Source organism: Hippocampus bargibanti, linkage group LG04, assembly GCF_051943395.1.
Source record: "Hippocampus bargibanti isolate YZ-2025 linkage group LG04, ASM5194339v1, whole genome shotgun sequence".
Classification (NCBI taxonomy): Eukaryota; Metazoa; Chordata; class Actinopteri; order Syngnathiformes; family Syngnathidae; genus Hippocampus; species Hippocampus bargibanti.
Window position 1 is genome coordinate 30,980,624 of NC_142737.1, and position 21,576 is coordinate 31,002,199.

Genomic DNA, 21,576 nt, shown 5'->3' on the forward strand with positions numbered 1-21,576 from the left:
AGTTAGAAAAAATGTCGATATAACTGTACTGTCGATATATCCGTCCTGCGCTGTACTGCATTAACAAAAGCCGCCAAAAGAGGGCATCCAAGCGCCATCTCAGAAACGGAGCTGGCCATGAGCTCGCCATTTTGTGCCTCTTTTTTTAAGGGGGTGAGAGATGTTCCCCGAATGTTGCCTCAAAATGGCACATATAATTCTTTAATCGATTGCAAACATGTATGCTTTCCTCTTCAGTGCTTTCCTCTACAGTCTATTTGAATCATATTAAGAACTGGATGTGTAGCAAGAAAGCATATTATCCGAATCTGAGACCATTGTTTGGATTCACAAGCAATGCAAGACGTCTTGGCGTGAAGTCATTTTTATTGGTGTTTTGCATTTGAATAAAAAGTGACATTGGTTGTCCTTTAATACACAGTATAGAATGTATGGTAATTTTCAAAATCACGCTTCAGCAGAAACAAGAAACATTGTTGCAAAAACGATTGCATTCATATACAGTACAGTGGGCATGTACATAACACAACAGGGAAACTGCAACGCTTACATCTTACTGTATTATGTATGCAATTCAAAAAAGTCATCAATTTTCTTCTGCTTCCCATTTTTACCTTTTAACACAAACACTTCAATCTCGTCTGCTACACACGAGCTAGCGTCTGAAAATGGAAATGGCTCTGCTACGGGAGTAACAAACTCACGTGACCAAGTCGACCAATGGCGAGGCCGATGGCGTGACCAATGGCGTGTATCGATATAAACATAGCAAAATGGCCGGCGGGAGATGAAAAAGAGCACCGTAGTAACCGGATTATCGTAAAAACCACGAATCATTCTAAACGGAAATAATTAGATTGGATTGGATTGGATTGGATTGGATTGGATTGGATATGCCTTTATTAGTCTCACAGTGGAGAAATTTACATTTCACAGCAGCAAAGTGATGAAAGGAATGTAAGTAGACAAACAAAATACATGAGCTGCTGGAAAGGCAGCCACTCTCGCGGCGCCGTCTTGAAGTCAAAATAACAAAAAAAAAAACTAAATAACAAATAATATGACAGCATAAAGACAATATGACAAAACAAAGACACAGAGAGACATTCATTCTTCAGGACTTGCTGTACCCTCTTTGTGATGACATGAAGCAGCATAATTATACATAAAAAGACTAGAAATGTGCAAGGGAAATGAAAATAGTGTTGTAATAAGCAGTATCAACATAAACGATATCGATGTAACGAGACTTTACTGTATGTGTGTGTATATATATATATATATATATATATATATATATATATACAGTAAAGTCTCGTTATATCGATATCGGATATATCGATAGTCCCGGTTATATCGATACTATTTCTATGCACGCACAGAGAAAATTACATGCAAACAGGGTCGGATATATCGATAGTCCCGGTTATATCGATATTTTTTCGGACTTCCTTGAATATCGATATAACGAGACTTTACTGTATATACAAAAATGGAGTTGGGTGAAAGAGGAGTTTGTTAGGAATGTCTTAGAAGTAAAAAGAGTGTCAGATAGAATGATCAGACTGAAGCTAAGGTTGAAATTACAGTTAATCATTAAATCAAAACTTGGTTCAGACAATAGCAAATGTAACCACAAGGGTACACAAGCCAGTGTTTTATTATGCCAGTCCGTATATATATATATACAGTAAAGTCTCGTTATATCGATATTCAAGGGAGTCCGAAAAAATATCGATATAACCGTGACTATCGATATATCCGACCCTGTTTGCATGTAATTTTCTCCGTGCGTGCATAGAAATAGCATCGATATAACCGGGACTATCGATATATCCGATATCGATATAACGAGACTTTACTGTATATACAGTAAAGTCTCGTTATATCAATATTCAAGGGAGTCCGAAAAAAATATCGATATAACCGGGACTATCGATATATCCGACCCTGTTTGCATGTAATTTTCTCCGTGCGTGCATAAAAATAGTATCGATATAACCGGGACTATCAATATATCCGATATCGATATAACGAGACTTTACTGTATATATATATTGCTATGATAGGTCCCTGCTCTCAGGTTGGGGGGAGCAGAGAACTACTCCCTGCAGCTCCATTGATTGTTCTTGTTGTTCTGAGTAACACCTGGCCTGATTGATTCACTTCCTCCGGTATCACCACATCAGTATTACTAATCCTATGTTGCCTAAGCAAGCTGTTGTACGAACGATCCAAATTGAACCTCACCCCACCATATCGGTTTTTATATATATATATATATATATATATATATATATATATATATATATATAAGGCCTAAACTACCAGTAAGACTTTAGTTTACTGCCGACACCTTCAAAGAAGTACATATGACGGCTGAAGAAACCTTTTCATCGATGGACCACTCCTGTACAACTGAGAGCTTACATAGACGTATTACTCACCAGTGATGGAACATTGTGTGAATGGTGTAGAACAGGGGCGTCAAACTAAATTTTGTCGTGGTAGACATTATACTGTAGATACGATTTCCCTTGAGGGGTGACTTGTGTGAATTCATAATAATGTTTGACCACCTATACACATTACATACACAGAGTACAGCAAATAAACGGATAGCTCGTTTTTACTTCAGAAGTCAAGAATCATGGATTGGTCAAAGGTTGAAATCATTACAGTTAATCATTAAATCAAAACTTGGTTCAGACAATAGCAAATGTAACCACAAGGGTACACAAGCCAGTGTTTTATTATGCCAGTCCCATGCCCGGATAAATACCATGGGTTGTGTCAGGAAAGGCATCCAACGTAAAATTTTGGCTAAAACAAACATGCGAATTCATCTCAAGCCGGATCGGTCGAGGCCCGGGTTAACGAGTGTCATCGACGCTGTTGACTTACAGGGAGCCGGTGGAAAATGCACTGTTAGTCGAAGGAGAGGAGGGAGGTGTGCCCGTAGGAAAAGAGAGAAATGAAACATTATAGGACAACCGACACCTCCGGACAAGTTGTGTCCATAATTTGTAAAATCACTTCAAATGACTTCTACTGAGTGTATTTTACAAAGATTCCACTGCATATAGCTATATTTTACCTTTTAGGCAGGCGCTACCGATCCATGCGCACCAAATCCAGCAGACATTTAAACAGCTTCTTCCCCGAAGCCATTAACTCTTTGAACTCTTTCAACAGTAGCCAAATTGGAACTGTATAGTGCCACTTAGTTTTTTTGACGACGATACTAGTGCAGCGTGTTCTACCGGAAACAAATTCCTTGTGTGTTCTACATACTTGGCAATAAAGATGATTCTGATTCTGATTAAGACTTGCACTGAATATTCAGGAAGTCTTGTTTTTGAGTTGGTGACGATACCTACTGTGACGTCATGGTAGGTATTGTCCCTGACCGAGAAAGCGACACACAATCCATTTTGGGTACTTTGTTTGGTCTGAAAACTTCGTGTTGATCCGTTTTGATGGCGAAATTAGAAGGAATACAACTAAATAACGCGATGGTAAATCGTTGTGTGTTTCACCAAGACTACTATTTGATACGAGCTGACACAAATTCCCAGCAGACAAATCAGCCCATTTCCAACGGAGCTTGGGCACCAAATTGTGCAATTTCTGGGACACTACATTTCAGTCCATATGCCTCAAAATGAGACGGAATGACTTCTTTAATCGATTGCGAACATTTATGCTTTCCTCTTCAGAACTATTTGAATCTTATTCATAACTGGATGAGTAACAAGAAAGCATATTCTCCGAATCTGAAGCCATTGTTTTGATTCTCGAGCAAGGCAAGACATCTTGTCGTGACGTCACGAACGGAAACTGGCCATTTCCGGTTTCATTTTGAATTTGTTTTTGGACACTGTCATTTTTATTTGTGTTTTTCATTTGACTAAAAATATCAGCCTCCGTGTTTTGGGTATTTTAGATGCTATAAAACGTTTTTCTGATGTTAGTTAGGAAACAAAAAAAATGGTGTCAGTTGTCCTTAAAGTGTATTGGACTGATAGTAGGGACTTTCAAAGTAGTTACAATGACAGGAAAAGGTAGAGAGTTGGTTGACATGATGCAGAGGAGGAAGTTAGACATACTGTGTGTCCAGGAGACCAGGTGGAAAGTGAGCAAGGCTAGAAACTTACGGTCAGGTTTCACGTTCTATCATGTTGTATACAAAAATAGAAATGGAGTTGGGTGAAAGAGGAGTTTGTTAGGAATGTCTTAGAAGTAAAAAGAGTGTCAGATAGAATGATCAGACTGAAGCTAGAAATTGGAGGTGTGCTGTTCAATGTTGTTCGTGGTTATGCCCCACAAGTAGGATGTGAGTTGCAGGAGAAGGATAATTTTTGGTTGGACTTTGAAGTCATACAGAACTTCCCTAGAAGTGAGAGGGTTGTCATTGGTGGAGACAGTAGTGTGATGGCAAGATGGAAAGCATACTTTGAAGAATTGATGAATGAGAAAAGTGAGAAAGAACAGAGTAGAAGATGTGACTGTTGTGCACCATGATGTAGTAAAGATTAGCAAGAATGAAGTGAGGAGGGCGCTGAAGACGATGAACGGTGGAAAGGCACGTGGGCCTGATGATTTACCAATCAAGGTATTGAAGTGTCTAGGAGAGATGGCAATAGTGTTTATCACTGGGTTGTTTCACAAGACTTAAATCAGGGGTGGGCAAACGTTTTGGCTCAGGAGCCACGTTCATTCCTAAAATTTGACAGGTTAGGAGTGGAAAGAAAACCACCAGATCTCTTACTGATCTCGTTTTGTAGCAAATAGTCCAACTCTGTTATATTCTGTATATGTTTTAAATTTTAAATTGTTTATACACTTGTACTATATGCTGCAGTTTTTGAGCAATATAGCACTTTGTTGCTTGTGTTGCAACATGTATGTTGTTAGGATACATCAGTGGTGGGCCGTCAGGGCCAGCAAGGCCTTCTCTGCTGGCCTAACATAATCAGACAGCATTATCATAATTATAATAAAAGTCAATTTCAGTAAAAAGGTATATTTTTGAAATATATATATCATTATTCTACATACTGTTTTCTTGATGTTATATTGTAATGCATGAGAGGCTAGCTCTCAGCGGGACAGGACAAGGAGCGCAATGGGCGACAGGTTTGAGTACAAACAAAGGTTTTAATAAAGGGTTTCGGGGGGAACTCACAAGTAACAAAGGCAAGAATAGTGTCTCTTCCAATATTTAAATCATAATAAAGTCTCTTCTGAGGTGAAACTGAAGACGGAGTTCTTTTCCATGAGTTTCTAGGCCTCACCCCTCTTGATGTCCTCCTCATGTAGCCTAGCCACCTTTAGCAAGGTCCGAATCCAGTGTCCTGTCGTATGGTCCCAACTGGCAATGAGTTCCACGCAGCAATCAGTTTCTCCACAGAGCACAGTGACAGAGCTTGTTTCCCCCGGGGCTCACACTCAGAGGCTCTGCGCCTTAAAAGCCTTGGATTGGATTGGATTGGATTGGATTTGCCTTTATTCGTCTCGCAGTGGAGAAATTTACATTTCACAGCAGCAAAGTTATGAAGGAAATGAAAGTAGAAAAGCAAAACATAGGAGCTGCTGGAAAGGCAGCCACTCTCGCGGCGCCGTCTTGAAGTCAAAAGAACAAAAAAAACTAAATAACAAATAACTTGACAACACAAAGACACAGAGAGACATTCATTCTTAAGCACTTTCTGTCCCCTCTTTGTTACATAAAGCAGTTCCAGATGAAAGAGGAGAGGATCAAAGCGTCTCTTCACCAGTGGATCAGGGACATCATGGTGGAATGTGCACGTCGACTACAAGCTAAATGTTTAAAGCAAACACGCAGCTGTAGCATCCATTGACGAAAAGAGATCGTCTCACATCTCCTGTCCCCCATAAATCAGCTTCAATTCCATCCCGCGACCGTTGCATATACGCATCGGCGCTCTGCGCTGACACTCCTTCCTTCTTATCGCGGGCTCCTCAAGCCATGTATCCATCCAGCCGCAGACTGTCCAACAGCACCGACCTTCCACTGAACAAACCGGGGCTGTGAAGATGCTGCCCATTACAGGCGCAAAAAAACACAATGGCCCCAGAGCTGTCCAGCGATGACATTCGAATGTCACCGACATTCCTCCCTTTCAAAAACCGTACTGGTATATTCATGCTGCCGAAAAGGCGCAACCGCTCAGCACAGTCTCCTCCTTGATGAATGTCATGGTCAAAAATGCTGAAAAACAATCCGTATCCGTTCCACAAGACGCACAACAACACAAAGTGACAAAAGAAAACACAAAAACAAGACAAAAACAACAAAAAAAGCAAGGCTCATCAGAGCACTTGCTGGCGGCTGCCTACTTGGGCGTCATCTTGAACTCCTGCCAATCAAGCCGTGATCAGCCACAGGTGTGGTGTTTGAATTGCTGTCTTCCACCAGATGGGGCCAAAACACTCTCTGGGTGAAGCCATCTTAGGGGAATGTATTTGCCATCCAGAACCCAGCCTCTCGTGACATCACACATCCCCCCCTTGAGACCGACGTCCTCGGCGGGGTGAAGGATGCGAAACAGGCAAGGAAGGCCTCCCTTCGGGAGAGGGCATCCGCATAGCCTTGGCGCTTGCCAGCCCTGTGGACCACAGAAAAGTTAAAGGCCTGCAGGCTCAAAAACCACCTGGTTATTCTGCTGTTGGCCTCCCTGTTTCTGGCCATCCATTGTAGAGGAGCATGATCAGAGACCACAGTGAAACGTCTACCTAGGAGATAGAAGCGTAATAACTCCAGCGCCCATGTAATGGCAAGACACTCCTTCTCCACTGTGGAATAGTTCTTTTCTCTGGGCAACAGCTTTCGGCTAAGGTAAAGGATGGGATGTTCCTCTCCTCCATGTACTTGCGAGAGTACAGCCCCCAGACCAACTTCTGATGCATCCGCTTGAACAATGAAGTCCTTGCTGAAGTCTGGTGCCACCAGGATCGGACTGGAACACAGCGCCCGTTTTAGACTGATGAAGGCCATTTCGGCCTCTGGGCTCCATTTCACCAATCGGGAGTGTTTTTTGGTCGTCAATTCTGTCATGGGGGCTGCTATAGTAGCAAAGTCAGCGATAAAGCGTCTATAGTAGCCAGCCATGCCTAAGAACGACCTCACCTGCTTCTTGGTAAGGGGTTGGGGCCAATCTTGTATAGCCCGTAGTTTTGCTTCTTGAGCCTTCACCAGCCCCCGTCCTATAGTGTAGCCCAGGTAGTTGGTCTCGCCAAATGCCAACCTGCACTTTTTCGGGTTTGCTGTGAGACATGCTTTTCTGAGGGAGTCAATCACAGCTTGCACTCGGGGTAAGTGACTCTCCCAGTCGGGACTCTGTATGACAACATCATCCAAGTATGCTGCCGCGTACCTCTTGTGGGGGGTGAGAATCCGATCCATTAGGCGCTGAAATGTGGCGGGTGCTCCATGGAGACCAAACGGGAGCCTGGTGTACTGGTAGAGTCCCTCAGGTGTGGCGAAGGCTGTCTTCTCCTTTGATGCTGGGGTCAGGGGCACCTGCCAATAACCCTTTGTGAGGTCGAGAGTGGTGACCTCTGTCCCAGGGCGTCAATAAGATCATCAACACGAGGCATCGGATACGCATCAAATTCAGACACCTCATTCAACTTCCGATAGTCATTACAGAATCGTATTGACCCATCTGGCTTGGGAACCAACACGATCGGACTTGCCCAGGCACTTTGGGACTCCTCAATCACTCCAAGTTCCAGCATTTTCCTTATCTCCTCCTGAATAGCGACCTTACGGGCCTCCGGCACACGGTATGGGCGCTGGTGTACTGTTTTTCCAGGTATGGTGCGTATCTCATGTTGCACCACCTCTGTGTGCCCAGGTATGGAGGAGAAGACGTCTTGGTTACGCTCGACCAATTCGAATGTCAGCTGGCGTTGGTGTGGGGACAAACTTGGACCCATCTGAACTTCTTCTCTTGCCGGTTCCTTAGCTTCGCTGGGGGGAAGACAACTGAACAGCGCCTGTCTCGCATGCCATTTCTTTAGGAGGTTAACGTGGTAAATCTGCTCAGGTTTCCTTTTACCAGGTTGCCTCACCTTGTAGTTTACCTCCCCCATGCGTTCGAGGACCTCAAAGGGCCCCTGCCAGGATGCCAGGAATTTGCACTCCACCGTTGGCACCAAGACCAGCACTCTGTCCCCTGGCTTGAACTCTCGAGGCTGGGCAGGTCTATTGTAGGAGGCTTGCTGCTGTCGTTGGGCTGCGATAAATGCCCTTCATCCTTTCCCTCATGTCCCCCACATGCTCGATGAGGGTACGTTGTCAGCACGGCTGCTCTTCCCAAGCCTCTTTGGCGATATCCAGCAGTCCCCTGGGTCTGTAAGAGTACAACAGCTCAAAGGGTGAAAAACCAGTAGAAGACTGTGACATCACAATACCCATTTGGTTACGCTCCTTTCAGTGTTGTAGTTTTAGGTCAGAGTTTTTAATCCAATCAGAATTCAGCTAGTTTGTGTTGCCAGGCTGTATGAAATCTTACCGACGCCTTCAGAATCAACAGTGAGGGCGTCTGTGCGCTGTACATGAACGGTCACATGTAGTTGATATACAGTTGCGATAGCCAATCAGATCACGAGTTGGCACAGTAAGGCCAGATAGAGGGCCTCGCGTTGAACATGACGTACGCGTCCTGTGATTGGATACTCACTTTACTTCAGCCCTCAGCGGAGGCAGCGCTATGCAAATCAACCAAGCTGACAACAGATCAGACCCGGAAACTTTAGCAGAAAAACCAAGTAAATCTACTCGCTTTTTTAACCCACAATGGCTGAAGGAGAGGACAACTCACTGTCGCATGTAGGTAAGCCTATTCTCAAGAACAAATTAAAAAGATTTGTTTACTTTTATTTTCAACAAATAGTTCATTTTGTGCACGTCTTGTTGTTTTTCTTATATTAAACTGACATTTTGTAATTTAGCGTAAAATCTTGTTAAAGATTGCATATTCTTGGTGGACTTCATAAAACTTTGTGGACAAATGATTTTAAATTTCCTTTTATTTTTAAGTGTTTGCAGTATCACGTATAGTGACAAGTTCTAATTGCTGATGCAGATTTATTGATGTGTAATTGCTCCGGAAAATAGCCTGTGTTGTAGACGATTAAGGTGATGCCACGCCCAGTACTGCGTGCGTGTGCTTTTGTAAATGATATCTCCAGCCGTTGTGTCATAAATTATGGTACGACGAGGGATATTTGTTCAAGTCGGACTAAGCAGGACTTCACTGAAGGCCTAGGTGTGAAATGCACGGACCGCCACTGGGATACATGGATGTTCATACAAGACATAAACTGTACAATTTTGTTGTCTCACTATTCTCATTCGTAAAAATATGTTACTACCTTAGTGGTTATGTTCTGTTGATGCTTGAAATGGACTGAAAAACAGAAGCAGTTTTTTAAATCAGAAAAGTACTATCCAAAGAGATGGTGACCGTAGCTCTTGTCACTAATCTCATAGGCGCCAATTTGAAAATGATTTCATTTAAACGACAACCGACACCATTTTTTTGTTTCCTAATTGACATCAGAAAAAACATTTTATAGCATCTAAAATACCCAAAACGCACAGGCTGATATTTTTGGTCAATTGAAAAACACAGAGACAAATGACTTAGTGTCCAAAAACAACTTCAAAATGAAATCGGAAATGGCCAGTTTCAGAAGGTCCTGCCCCCTTGTTCGTGACGTCACGCCAAGACGTCTTGCCTTGCTCGAGAATAAAAACAATGGCTTCAGATTCGGAGAAGATGCTTTCTTGTTACTCATCCAGTTATGAATATGATTCAAATAGTTCTGAAGAGGAAAGCATAAATGTTTGCAATTGATTAAAGGAGTCCTCACATATCAATTCGAGCCGTCAATGGCATCTGGACTGAAATGTAGTGTCCCAGAAAATGCAAAAGATGGTGCCCAAGCTCCGTTGGAAATGGGCTGATTTGTCTGCTGGGAATTTGTGTCAGCAAATATCAAATACTAGTGTTGGTGCAACACACAACAATTCACCATCGTGTCATTTATGTGTTTTCCTTCTAATTCCGCCATCAACACGGATCAACATGAAGTTTTCAGACCAAACAAAGTACCGCAAAATTCATTGTATGTCTTCTTTCTCGGTCAGGGGCGTTCCCTCCGTGATGTGACGTCAGAAATCGTCACCAACTCAAAAACAAGACTTCCTGAATATTCGGTGCAAGTCTTAAAAAGTAAAATATAGCGATATGCGGTGGAATATTTGTAAAATACACTCAGTGGAAGTCATTTGAAGTGATTTTACAAATTGACACAACTTGTCCGGAGGTGTCGGTTGTCCTTTAAGCATATAAGAACAAGTACCACTATGAAAAGTTGATTTTGTATCCACTTTTTATTTACATACACAATCAAAAGTTCACATTAAAATTTTGTCAGATTATATTTTTCTTCTCTATGTTAAATAAATGAATGAATACACATAGCCAAAGTACGTGTAATTCTACCAACGTTCCTGTGATCTTGCCGTATCTCTGGGAGAGGAGGGGGGGAAGTCCAAAAATGCAGTGCCAATTTTTTTGGACATACTAAAAGGGAAAATATGTCACATGGTGTAAAGCAAAGGGTCTGCTTGATTTGGGCAGAAATTACTTTCCTTTAGGTTGATGTGAATGGACAACTGACTTGCCATAATTGTATCTATTTGGTCAACAAACAGGGAACCCAAAGAAGCATATTGCTGTTTTGAAGAAAGCAGTGGACACTGTGTGTCTCGGAGAACCATCCCTGTACAATTCCCTGAACCTGGCCCTACAAGCCCTGAAGTAGGTTGAGTGAGTGTGTGCATGTGTGTGTGTGCTTGCGTGCATAATAATTAGATCTTGTGATGTAATTTATAAATTACATTTTATTTTAAAACGAAGACACATGCCAGGACACACAAGTCGGGAGATTTTGATCATCCTCAGCAGCCTCACCACGTGCGACCCAGCCAACATCTATGAGATGATTCAGGTGATATCATACTGGACACTTTCCGCTACACTCTCTTTAAGTGTACGTTGATATGCTTAGCTGATGACCACTTTAATTCTGAACCAAATTTACTTTACTTTTCTGCACTATCAGGCACTTTGGATTATAAAGTGCAGCTTCAATGAATTATCTATTTTAAACTGTTTTCATATATAGGCCGCACTAGATTTTAAATTGAATCAGAAAGAAGATACAATAAACGCTGTGGTTTTGCTATGCATCCATTAGATGAGCTACACTAAAGGAATACAATACAGCTTTATTTAAATAATGCGTTCAGAACAGCTGCAGCTGTTACAGTACACACGCATACATAAAACCAATCAATACAATCAATACAAACGACATTAGAGTAAAGTCTGGTTATATCGATATCGTTTATATTGATAATACTGCTTATTACGACACAATTTTCATTTCCCGTTGTAAGGTCATGAGAGGTTAGCTCTCAGCGGGACAGGACAAGAGGCGCAATGGGCGAAAGGGTTGGATACAAACAAAGGTTTTTAATAAAGGGTTTCAGGGGGGAAATTCACAAGTAACAAAGGCAAGAATAGTGTCTCTTTCAATATTTAAATCATAGTAAAGTCTCTTCTGAGGTGAAACTGAAGACGGAGTTCTTTTCCCTGAGTTTCTAGGCCTCACCTATCTGGACATCCTCCTCATGTAGCTTAGCCACCTTTAGCAAGGCCCAAATCCAGTGTCCTGTCGTGTGGTCCCAACTGGCAATGAGTTCCACGCGGCAATCAATTTCTCCACTGAGCACAGCAACAGAGCTTGTCTCCCCCGGGCCCACACTCAGAGGCTCTCTGCCTTAAAAGCCTTGCCTGCCAATCAAGCCGTGATCAGCCGCACGTGTGGTGTTTGAATTGCTGCCTTCCACCATATGGTGCCAAAACTCTCTCTGGGTGAAGCCATCTTAGGGGGATGTATTTGCCCTCCAGAACCCAGCCTCTCATGACATCACACAGTGCACATTTCTAGTTTTTTTATGTATAATTAGTTCAGTTTAGTACGATTCATGGTTTTTACGATAATCCGGTTATTACAGTGCTCTTTTTCATCTCCCGCCGGCCATTTTGCTATGTTTATATCGATACACGCCATCGGTCGCGCCATCGGTAGGTTGAGGAGAGGCAGAAAGGAAGATAGAGATCGACGCGCTGACGAACATATCTAACATCGGTGGAGGGGAATAGAAACAAAAAAGAAAAGAAAATCACAAAACAAAACAATCACAATGGAAACAATATCTAATAAAAGTCATGTCATTCGCTAAAACAGTCAAATCTTCATGGCATCCTTTGTAGCATTTATCGCAAGCAGGCCCCAGGGTGTGATACGGATGAGCGGGTGACTGGGAAAAGGGTGTGATTTGTCGACGCGGCTCCAGTGACATGCTTCGGGAATCTCCTTGACGAACGATGCCCTAGTGAATCCAGACGATGCCTGTGGCTGCTAAGACGTCGTTCTCTTCAGACCGCAGCTTTGTCCTGTGGAGAACAAAAAGAGACTTGTGCCAGGTCACATGTCGACAGAATGGTTTCATTCTACACAACATATTTTCTGGTCGTTTCTTTCCCTGTCAAAGTCTGTCTCATCGTTTAGGCTCTGCAATGCATTCTCTCACAAATGGCAGTAAATCATTATTAGATGTTAGTTGGTTAGTACATATTAGTGGTTAGTGAATGCATTTCTGGAGGGCACAAACTTTCTTGGGGAAGGACTTTGCAGCGAACTGCACTCATTACCGAAAGTAAAAATTTTGGTAATGGGGATTTGAGCTATTTATCCTCACTCCCCCTTGTTGAGACATGAAAAGTCTCAATTCGCCAACTGGGAACGTGTTTGCGTGGAAAACATGACCCGTTTCGCAGATGTATCAATTTGCAAAGCACCATTTGTCAATCACTGCTCTTGAATTTGGAAGCCAAATTTTGGCATGTCTTCACCAACACCTGCATGGGCACCAATTCATGTGGCATTTGGCATGAACATTTTGCACGTTGAACACAGCTTATTTGCTGACGCCCAAGCAAATCATATCTGCAAATTTTGTGTGGGGTACGCATTTGTATGTGGCCACATTCTTTGGGTGGAGGACAGCCTTCTACAGCTCTTTAGCACGAGTTGGCATGGTCAGCAAACATTATGGCAATCTGTATAAATGGTCATCATACTCGCCTTTTGTCATTCATTAGGAGTGCACCGTTGACCGTCAGTCTCGCTTCTGCATAGTACATCCATCCGCGCCAACACAAACCAGTTTCATCTCCGGTCACCCTGGTATGGATGCCCAGGAGTTCTCCCCTTCTGGAGAATCTCCTTCTCCCAATTCTGAAAGAAGATGGTTAGCGCGGAAACCCTATACAATATAATATCTGATTCCGCCTGAATCTCTGACTGACACCGATGCCCACTTAACTTATCTGTCAATTCCACACTTACAGACATTAAAAGGCGAGAAATTCCTCTAATGTGCACTGCATTCAATTACTCTAATGTGCACTGCAGTCAATTCATAATAACTAGTAATGCAATTAATCACAACTGGTTACCCTGCCTTCGATGAGAAGGTTTCTTCAGCCGTCATCTGTACTTTTTGAAGGCGTCGGACGTAACTGTTAACTACTTTTGAACTGACAAATGTCATCACTGCATGCAAAAGGCCAGCCAGAAGATAATTTAGCATTTGCGGCTGACTTAATAAACACTGGATCTCCGCCATCGCATCCCCAACGTTGAATATTTTTCATTTGATCAAGCACGATTGTCACAATTCGTCGCTGGCTAGATGGTTAGATGAGAAATATTTTAACAGCATTCTGAATGTCGACACCTTTGGAAATCAAAACTATTATCAATAGGGGCTTTGTCATTGATCCCAAATCATTAGTTGGGTGTGTTGTCGAAAAATTCCAAATGACAAAATCAAATATGGCGGAACTTAGAACTATTTAACTCTGAGGCGGTTGGATGAGAAATATTCTTACAGCATTTGAAATGCGTCTCATCTTGTCTTCCTAAAAACCTCTAAAGTCGTCCTGCAAATTGAATAATTTCTGAACCACCATCCTGGCTCTGTTTGCGAATTGTTGCGCCTCACATCGTCTGCAGGAAAAGCATAATTACAAAAGTTAGTCATCATATTTTGCAAACCAACCTTGTACTCTTCTAATCAGTTTCTCCGCTGGGATACTAATAAAGGTAAATCCAATCAAATCCATTTTGTTATCGTCATCAAATTCAATATACAGTAAAGTCTCGTTATATCGCTAGTACTGCTTATTACGATACTATTTCTATGAACGCAAGGAGAAAATTTACATGCCGCAGGAGCGGATATATCGATAGTCCGGTTATATCGATATTTTTTACGACTCCCGAGAATATTGATATAACGAGACTTTACTGTATATATATCGCATGTATGAATCAAATCATCTGTCCTTTGACTTCAGGGGGATGACAATTGTCAGGTCAAAAGAAGCGTAATGACCATTTCACGACCATTATTTTAATAAATCTATAAACTTTTATGAAAAGTCCCACGATATCAACTGGTGAATCTCTATTAAGTAATTAATCACCATTTCACAATCACACAGCAACATTTACCATGTCAATTCATTCCAGGTTGATATGAATGTTCATCAATCAGTCTAATTTGCCTGCCTATTTAATTTACTTAGTTTTCGATTCAACTGGGCGGTATTCATCAAAGAGTTATGGGAAAAATAGTGTGATGTCATTCATGAGGACGTCGAGCGGAGACGAAAGTCTCCTTGTTGCATCCGCTGGCATCCTGGCCGCGGTATGTGGCATCGTTGGGCAGGTGTTTCGATGTGACGGGATAGTCATCTGGATGGCCCCCACTAGTCCTCTTGCAATGACATGGCTCTTTCTCCAGGGCACATTCTCTCGTCCTGTGAAAGGAGAAAAGAGAACTGCGTGGCAGATTACATGCAGGCAGGAACAATGTTTTTGCACAATGTGTTTATCAATGTTAACACATCCGCCTTATTCTACCCATTTGGCGAACGAATCATTTAGCTAATACTAGAATGCGGCTGTGAATCTTGAAAACATTTTTCCCAGGTGTCTCCAAAAAATGTTTTCATGTTGATCATAATCACAGGCGTCCCCAGAAGATGATCATATGGATACAATGAAGCGGAAGGTCTTGATTTGCTCCTGGCACTGTGCCCACAGGGGTGCTGCCTGGGGGGAGTGCGGGTGCCTGTGGGTAGGGGCTGCTCCCCCCGCCTACGATTATCTCCCTAACCCACCTGAGCCCAATACCCCAGGCTGGCCTTTTGTCTTTTAAAAAATGGCCTCCCCTCCAGCCATCTGGTCGTTCGCATCACGAACTGTCTGAGGCGTTATCAGTGCAGACGCTCCGCATGGTTCCAGTCATTCAGCCCAACACACACACAAAGCACAGCCACCACACTCTCTTTGTCATTGGCAAGTCACACACACACACATATACATACATAGAGATACATACACATACACACATAGACATACATAGACACACATAGAAACACACAAAGACACACGGCCCCTCCAAAATGGCCCTCCTCCACCGACCCGATCCCACCAACTGTCCTCCCCAGACATTGAAACTCCCTCGGAACCTCTGCACACCACATGGCATGCAATGATGATGAATGTGCTAATGTTGATGAATGCATTAATGTTACATAAAATCCACGATCTAGCGCAGCTGCATTTAAACCAAAAAATAACACATAATCATCCAGTTCGAGAAATTAACCCTCACGCGTACCCCCCGGTTTTATTAACCCTTGTCAGCCAGGCGTACGGAATCCGACTCATAATCCATACAGGCCTTACGAATTTTGCGTAGTAAGTCTACGCCCGCCCGCCTGGTCCACTTTACGACATTCACCTGCCAACAAGCCCACCGATCGTAGATCAACCGTAATTAGAATTCCTTGGCCCAAAAAAATCTTATGCAATCCATTCATTCAACATAGCTGCATGCCGGTAGAACTCACCCGTTAAAGCAATCCTGAGCGGCGAGCATCAAGAAGAGAGGCGGTCCCACTCGAACACACTCGAAGGAAAAAGGCTTCGTCCTCTGGAAGAAATGGAGGCCAACCCTCCCCCTCTCGACCCCGGTCCGCTAGGCCCCAGAGTTTTTTTCGGCACCAATAATGATGGCTTAAAAGTGATCGTTCGTTCCTGGTTCATCGCTCTTGAGAGTGTTAGATGTGGGATGGTGAAATCAGCAGGAAGCCAGGTGTTGAACAGAATTAGTTATTTTAATCTTGTAGACAGCAGGGAAATTGTGAGGTAGGTTGAGGAGAGGCAGAAAGGAAGAGAGAGATCGACACGCTGGGAGAGCATGAGTGGGGGTCGGTGGAGTAGGGATCAATGGACGAGCCGACTCCCTGCGCAATCCATACTTGCGTAGCACTTCTGCTTCAGCTGGTTTTGGTTTTGAAAATGAACTGCCAATGTCGAGCAGAACCTCACGGGAGTAGGTACGCCTCGGGTGTAGCGAGGCAGACAGAGACGAACATTTACACGAGTGAGACAAACATAATAAACACGAAAACACAAATTTGCCGGGAGAGAGAGGAGCCGCTGTGTGTTCACGCGCCGCCATCTTGAACAAAACAACAACAACAAGGGTCTGTAACGCCACATATAAGGTGCATCATATTATGGGGAATACTGTTGGGTTTTGGAAATGGAAAGCTCGTAGGTGTGCCTTAAAATAGGGCACATTTATAGTAAAGGGTTTTGTTTTAATCGACATTCACTTATTGTGACTTAATGCAACACAAAAAAATCATGAGTTAAGTCAGAATTAAATTTGTAAACTGTAAATGTTGAATGCCCGTAAGAACAATTCTTCTCGTTTTTTTTCTCATTGCTGTTTTTAATTGCTATTTCTTGCCATCGTCAGACCATGAAATCATTGAAGGTACGAGTGTCAGTAATTGGCCTTTCTGCGGAGGTTCGGGTGTGTACCATGTTGACCAGGGAGACTGGTGGGTCGTACCATGTCATCTTGGATGAGAACCATTTCAAAGAACTACTGCTGACGCTGTATGTGAAACCTCCGCCTGCCAGCTCCTCATCTGAATGTTCTTTAATGCGTATGGGTTAGTATGTTTATGTTTACTCTAAATTTGTTCATCATCAATCAGTCTTGCCTCTATGTTGCAAATGTCAACATATAGTCCCAGCTAACCTATCATTCATCAGCAGTGAGGACACTTTGTATATCTCAATGGTCACTTACAGCAATGCTTCTCAATTATTTTCTGTTTGATCTGTATTCTGACTGTAAATATCATTTGTCTGTAAAATTGATTTTTGCAGTCAACCCTACAAGGCCGCTGTTTGTGAGCCATCATTTTAACAGTTGAATTGGATTGGATTTGCCTTTATTAGTCTTGCAATGGAGAAATTTACATTTCACAGCAGCAAAGTTATGAAAGGAATGAAAGTAGAAAAACAAAATACAGGAGCTGCTGGAAAGGCAGCCACTCTCGCGGCACCGTCTTGAAGTCAAAAGAACAAAAAAAAAAACCTAAATAACAAAATACATGACAACACAAAGACACAGAGACTTCTCAAGCTTTCATGTATTCTTTCTTACTCTCTTTACATAGATGAATGATGTTCCTGTGATGTTGATAAAATTTTCCTGTCCTGTTTAGTCCTGCTTCAATTCTCAGTGCCGGGACTCCATTCCAAATAGAGTGATACCTTGGCTTATGAACTTAATTGGTTCCCAGGCGAAAAGTGTCTATCCTAAGCATTCATTTCGCATAGTAAACCATTAAAATGAGACGTCTGTGTAAGCTCTCAGTCGTACAGGAGTGGTCCATCGATGAAAAGGTTTCTTCAGCCGTCATCTGTGCTTTTTTTGCAGGTGTCGGTCGTTTCGCTTCTTATCCAAGAAACTTCGTCAGCAAACTAAAGTCTCACTGGTAGTTTATCCCTACTGTCCAGACATGGCGGTACCGGACTCTGCTATGATAGGTCCCTGCTCTCAGGTTGGGGGGAGCAGAGGACTACTCCCTGCCACTCCACTGATTGTTCCTATTGTCCTGACTAACGACTGGCCTGATTGCCCCATCTCGACCGGTATCACCTTCAACAGTAGCCAAAATGGAACTGTATAGTGCCACTTAGCAGTTTTTTTGACAACGATACTAGTGCAGCGTGTTCTACCGGAAACAAATTCCTTGTGTGTCCTACATACTTGGCAATAAAGATGATTCTGATTCTGATTCTGATCAGTATTACTAATCCTATGTTGTCTAAGCAGGCTATTGTATGAACGATCCAAATTGAACCTCACCCCACCAAATCGGTTTAATGAACGATTTAGTTGTTTTATGAAAATTGCTTCTTTTACTCCCCTTTCAAACCATCTATGTTCTTTTTCTAAGATTTTAACCTCATTGTTGTCAAATGAGTGGTTGCTAGCTTTTCGGTGCATATGTACTGCCGATCGAGGCCCACTAGTATTATCCCTGCGATGTTGATAGTCTTTTTTTTGAGAATTTGTTTAGTCTCCCCAATGTGCTGCTCTTTACAATTTTCATTCTGACAATGTATTGAATAAACTACATTACTTTGTCAGCTGTCATTTACTTGTTAGGAGAATGGGCTCGTTCGCGAACGACCTATCACTCATTGTGGCGCTCCGTGTGTATCCCGAAAAATAGTTTATGCCAAGATTAAATTCTCATGAATTTAACGTTCGTAAGCCGTAGAGTTCGTTAGCCAAGGCGTTCGTAAGCCGAGGTATCACTGTACACATAAGCGCATAGTGCCACCTTTCCTCTCTCCTCATCCTCAGTTCTCCCAGCATTCCTCAGGCTCAAAACATGTTGCCATTCAAGTAGAATAGTTCCTCTTTTTTTCTCCCCTCGTATTCACAATTGTTTTTGTTTCACATCAAAGATATCGGGGCACTAAACAGCTGACTGCCAGGCTTGAAGTGAACATTTTTTAATTCTTGTATTACTTTTGTTTTTCTCTTTGTCTTCAATCAGGGTTTCCCCAGCATACCTTCAGCTCTCTGACTGACCAGAACGCCAAACCGTCTTTCAGTATGGCGTAAGTCAACAACTTAAAACAAGAGTGTACAAGAGAGCATGGACTGCACCTCAACATTATGTCCTAATTTCAATGAACTGTTCCTATATGGTCAATGGAGTTAACGCGAAGGTCACATTTAAATATTTGGATCACTTTCCTCCAACGTTGTGACTGCTTCTGTCTTCCTACACTGTCCATGGAATTAGGTCCTAAATGGTGATGTAGCTTACGAGTAAACGTCTGTAAAACGTTATCACCAATACTGTCGTGCCTGAATGTAACTCTACCTGACCTTTGTGTAGTTACCCACCTGAATTGAAAATATTTTAATTTCCATTATTTATCTCAAAGTTTGTTAGATGGCACCAATGATCCTGGTCTCTCGCTGGGAGGATATTTGTGTCCACAGTGCCAATCCAAGTACATGGAGCTTCCCGTGGAATGTAAAGTCTGTGGTATGTATGGCTGGAGGCATGTGATCGACTTTGCATGATATAAACTTTACACTGACAACTCAGTAAGAATGCTAATGTTAAAGCTAAGGCTCTTGATCTAGCATTACAAAATCACAGTGGAATGTCCAAAGTCAAACTCTATAGGGTTGCTAGTATTAATGGGGTTTGCCGTTTGTCTGTGGCAGCCAGCATTGTGACACCTGCTACCCTGGATGATTACCATGACAGCTTTCCTTTCTCGTTGTACTAGGTTCATCCTGTCTACTTGATATTTAATTTAAAGCAGATTCTTTACGTACAGACAGTGTAGATGTTCAAATACCTGACATGTTTCGGCGTCTACTTCCGCCTTCGTCAGAGTGTCACAGATGTTGTTGGCGCACCATTTTCAGCTGGTGTTGCTATAAGGGCGTGACCTACCTGTCAGATCTGACAGGCAAGCCACACCCCCGCTGTCCGCTCGTCCCTCCAGGATACTGCTCCAGGTAGTAGAGAGCATGTAGGCTCCCTCATCCCTGTTGATGGTCCTTGGTCCTCGCTTCCGGATTTCAATGGCCTCCCTGATCCAGCGTTGATGTTTGTTTTCTTCGGTGCGGATGACTCTGGCCTTCTCCCAGTCCATGATGTGATTTTCTCTTTTGCAGTGGTCCGTGATGGCTGATTTATGGTACTCCTGTTGTGCTTGTAAACACACCGGTCAAACCACACACAACTCTCCGACAGATCTTGGGACAAAATACACCCGGAAAATAAATGCAACTCAATATATGAAATCCCATGCAAGTCACGCAATAAATCATACATCAGGGAGACAGGAAGGAGTTTCAATACAAGAAAAAAAGAGCACAAGAAGGAGTGCGAGAAGGTGACAGCAACTATACAAACAAGAGCAATAAAAGAACAAGCACAACAGGAGCACCATAAATCAGCCATCACGGACCACTGCAAAAGAGAAAATCACATCATGGACTGGGAGAAGGCCAGAGTCATCCGCACCGAAGAAAACAAACACCAGCACTGGATTAGGGAGGCCATTGAAATCCGGAAGCGAGGACCAAGGACCATCAACAGGGATGAGGGAACCTACATGCTCTCTACTACCTGGAGCAGTATCCTGGAGGGACGAGCGGACAGCGGGGGGCGTGGCTTGCCGGTCAAATCTGACAGGTAGGTCACGCCCTCAAAGCAACACCAGCTGAAAATGGCGCGTCACAACAACATCCGTGACACTCTGACAAAGGCGGAAGTAGACGCCGAAACATGTCAGGTATTTGAACACCTACACTGTCTGTAAGTAAAGAATCTGCTTTAAATTAGCTTTCCTTTCTGCTATCATTATGTAAACTGTATCAGAAAAGGAAAATGTAGAGTTTGTACCGCTTATGACAGGGGTCTCCAAAGTCGGTCCTCGAGGGCCGCCGTCCTGCCTGTTTTCCAGCTCTCCCAGGAGCAACGCACCGGATTCAAATCATCAGGACCATTTTGATGCTGCTTCAGAGCTGGCTGATGAGCTGATCATTTGAATCAGGTGTGTTGCTCCTGGGTGAGCTGGAAAACAGGCAGGACAGCGGCCCTCGAGGACCGACTTTGGACACCCCTGGCTTATGATGATGATGATCTTGGGAGTATCCAAAATTTTAAATTGCACCACCTTCAGGGTGTTTGACTTGAACGATTTCACTGTAATTCTTGTTTATACAGTATTGCTTGATATATGTTTAGATTTAAAAAAACACAATAATCTCATGCCATGTTATTTTGTCACAAAGGTTTGACTCTTGTGTCGGCCCCACACCTTGCCAGATCCTTTCACCACCTCTTTCCCCTACATATGTTCATTGAAACACCACTTGAAACACACTCAGAAAAAAGGTTAGTTATGAAAATCTCTAATTAATATGTCAATTCATACCCTACAAGAATGTTTGTATGTTGAGGATGTTCTCATTCATTCAGG

General features: G+C 42.8%; 1 protein-coding gene across 5 annotated transcripts in view; it reads left to right on the top strand.

The window, feature by feature from the left end:
- Positions 1 to 21,576, top strand: part of gtf2h2 (general transcription factor IIH, polypeptide 2) — an 88,540-nt gene that overhangs the window by 28,557 nt on the left and 38,407 nt on the right. For 4 of the 5 annotated variants that reach the window (XR_016114779.1, XR_016114780.1, XM_088995117.1 and 1 more), the window contains 6 exons: positions 10,754 to 10,859; positions 10,959 to 11,049; positions 17,012 to 17,210; positions 19,119 to 19,182; positions 19,516 to 19,619; positions 21,389 to 21,491. Coding sequence is in view for 3 of the 5 variants with exons in the window: in XM_088995117.1 (XP_088851243.1) it covers positions 10,754 to 10,859; positions 10,959 to 11,049; positions 17,012 to 17,210; positions 19,119 to 19,182; positions 19,516 to 19,619; positions 21,389 to 21,491 (667 nt within the window). In the remaining 2 variants the exon portion in view is untranslated. The remainder of the gene's footprint in view (positions 1 to 10,753; positions 10,860 to 10,958; positions 11,050 to 17,011; positions 17,211 to 19,118; positions 19,183 to 19,515; positions 19,620 to 21,388; positions 21,492 to 21,576) is intronic. The other variant, XM_088995120.1, reaches the window with a different exon arrangement.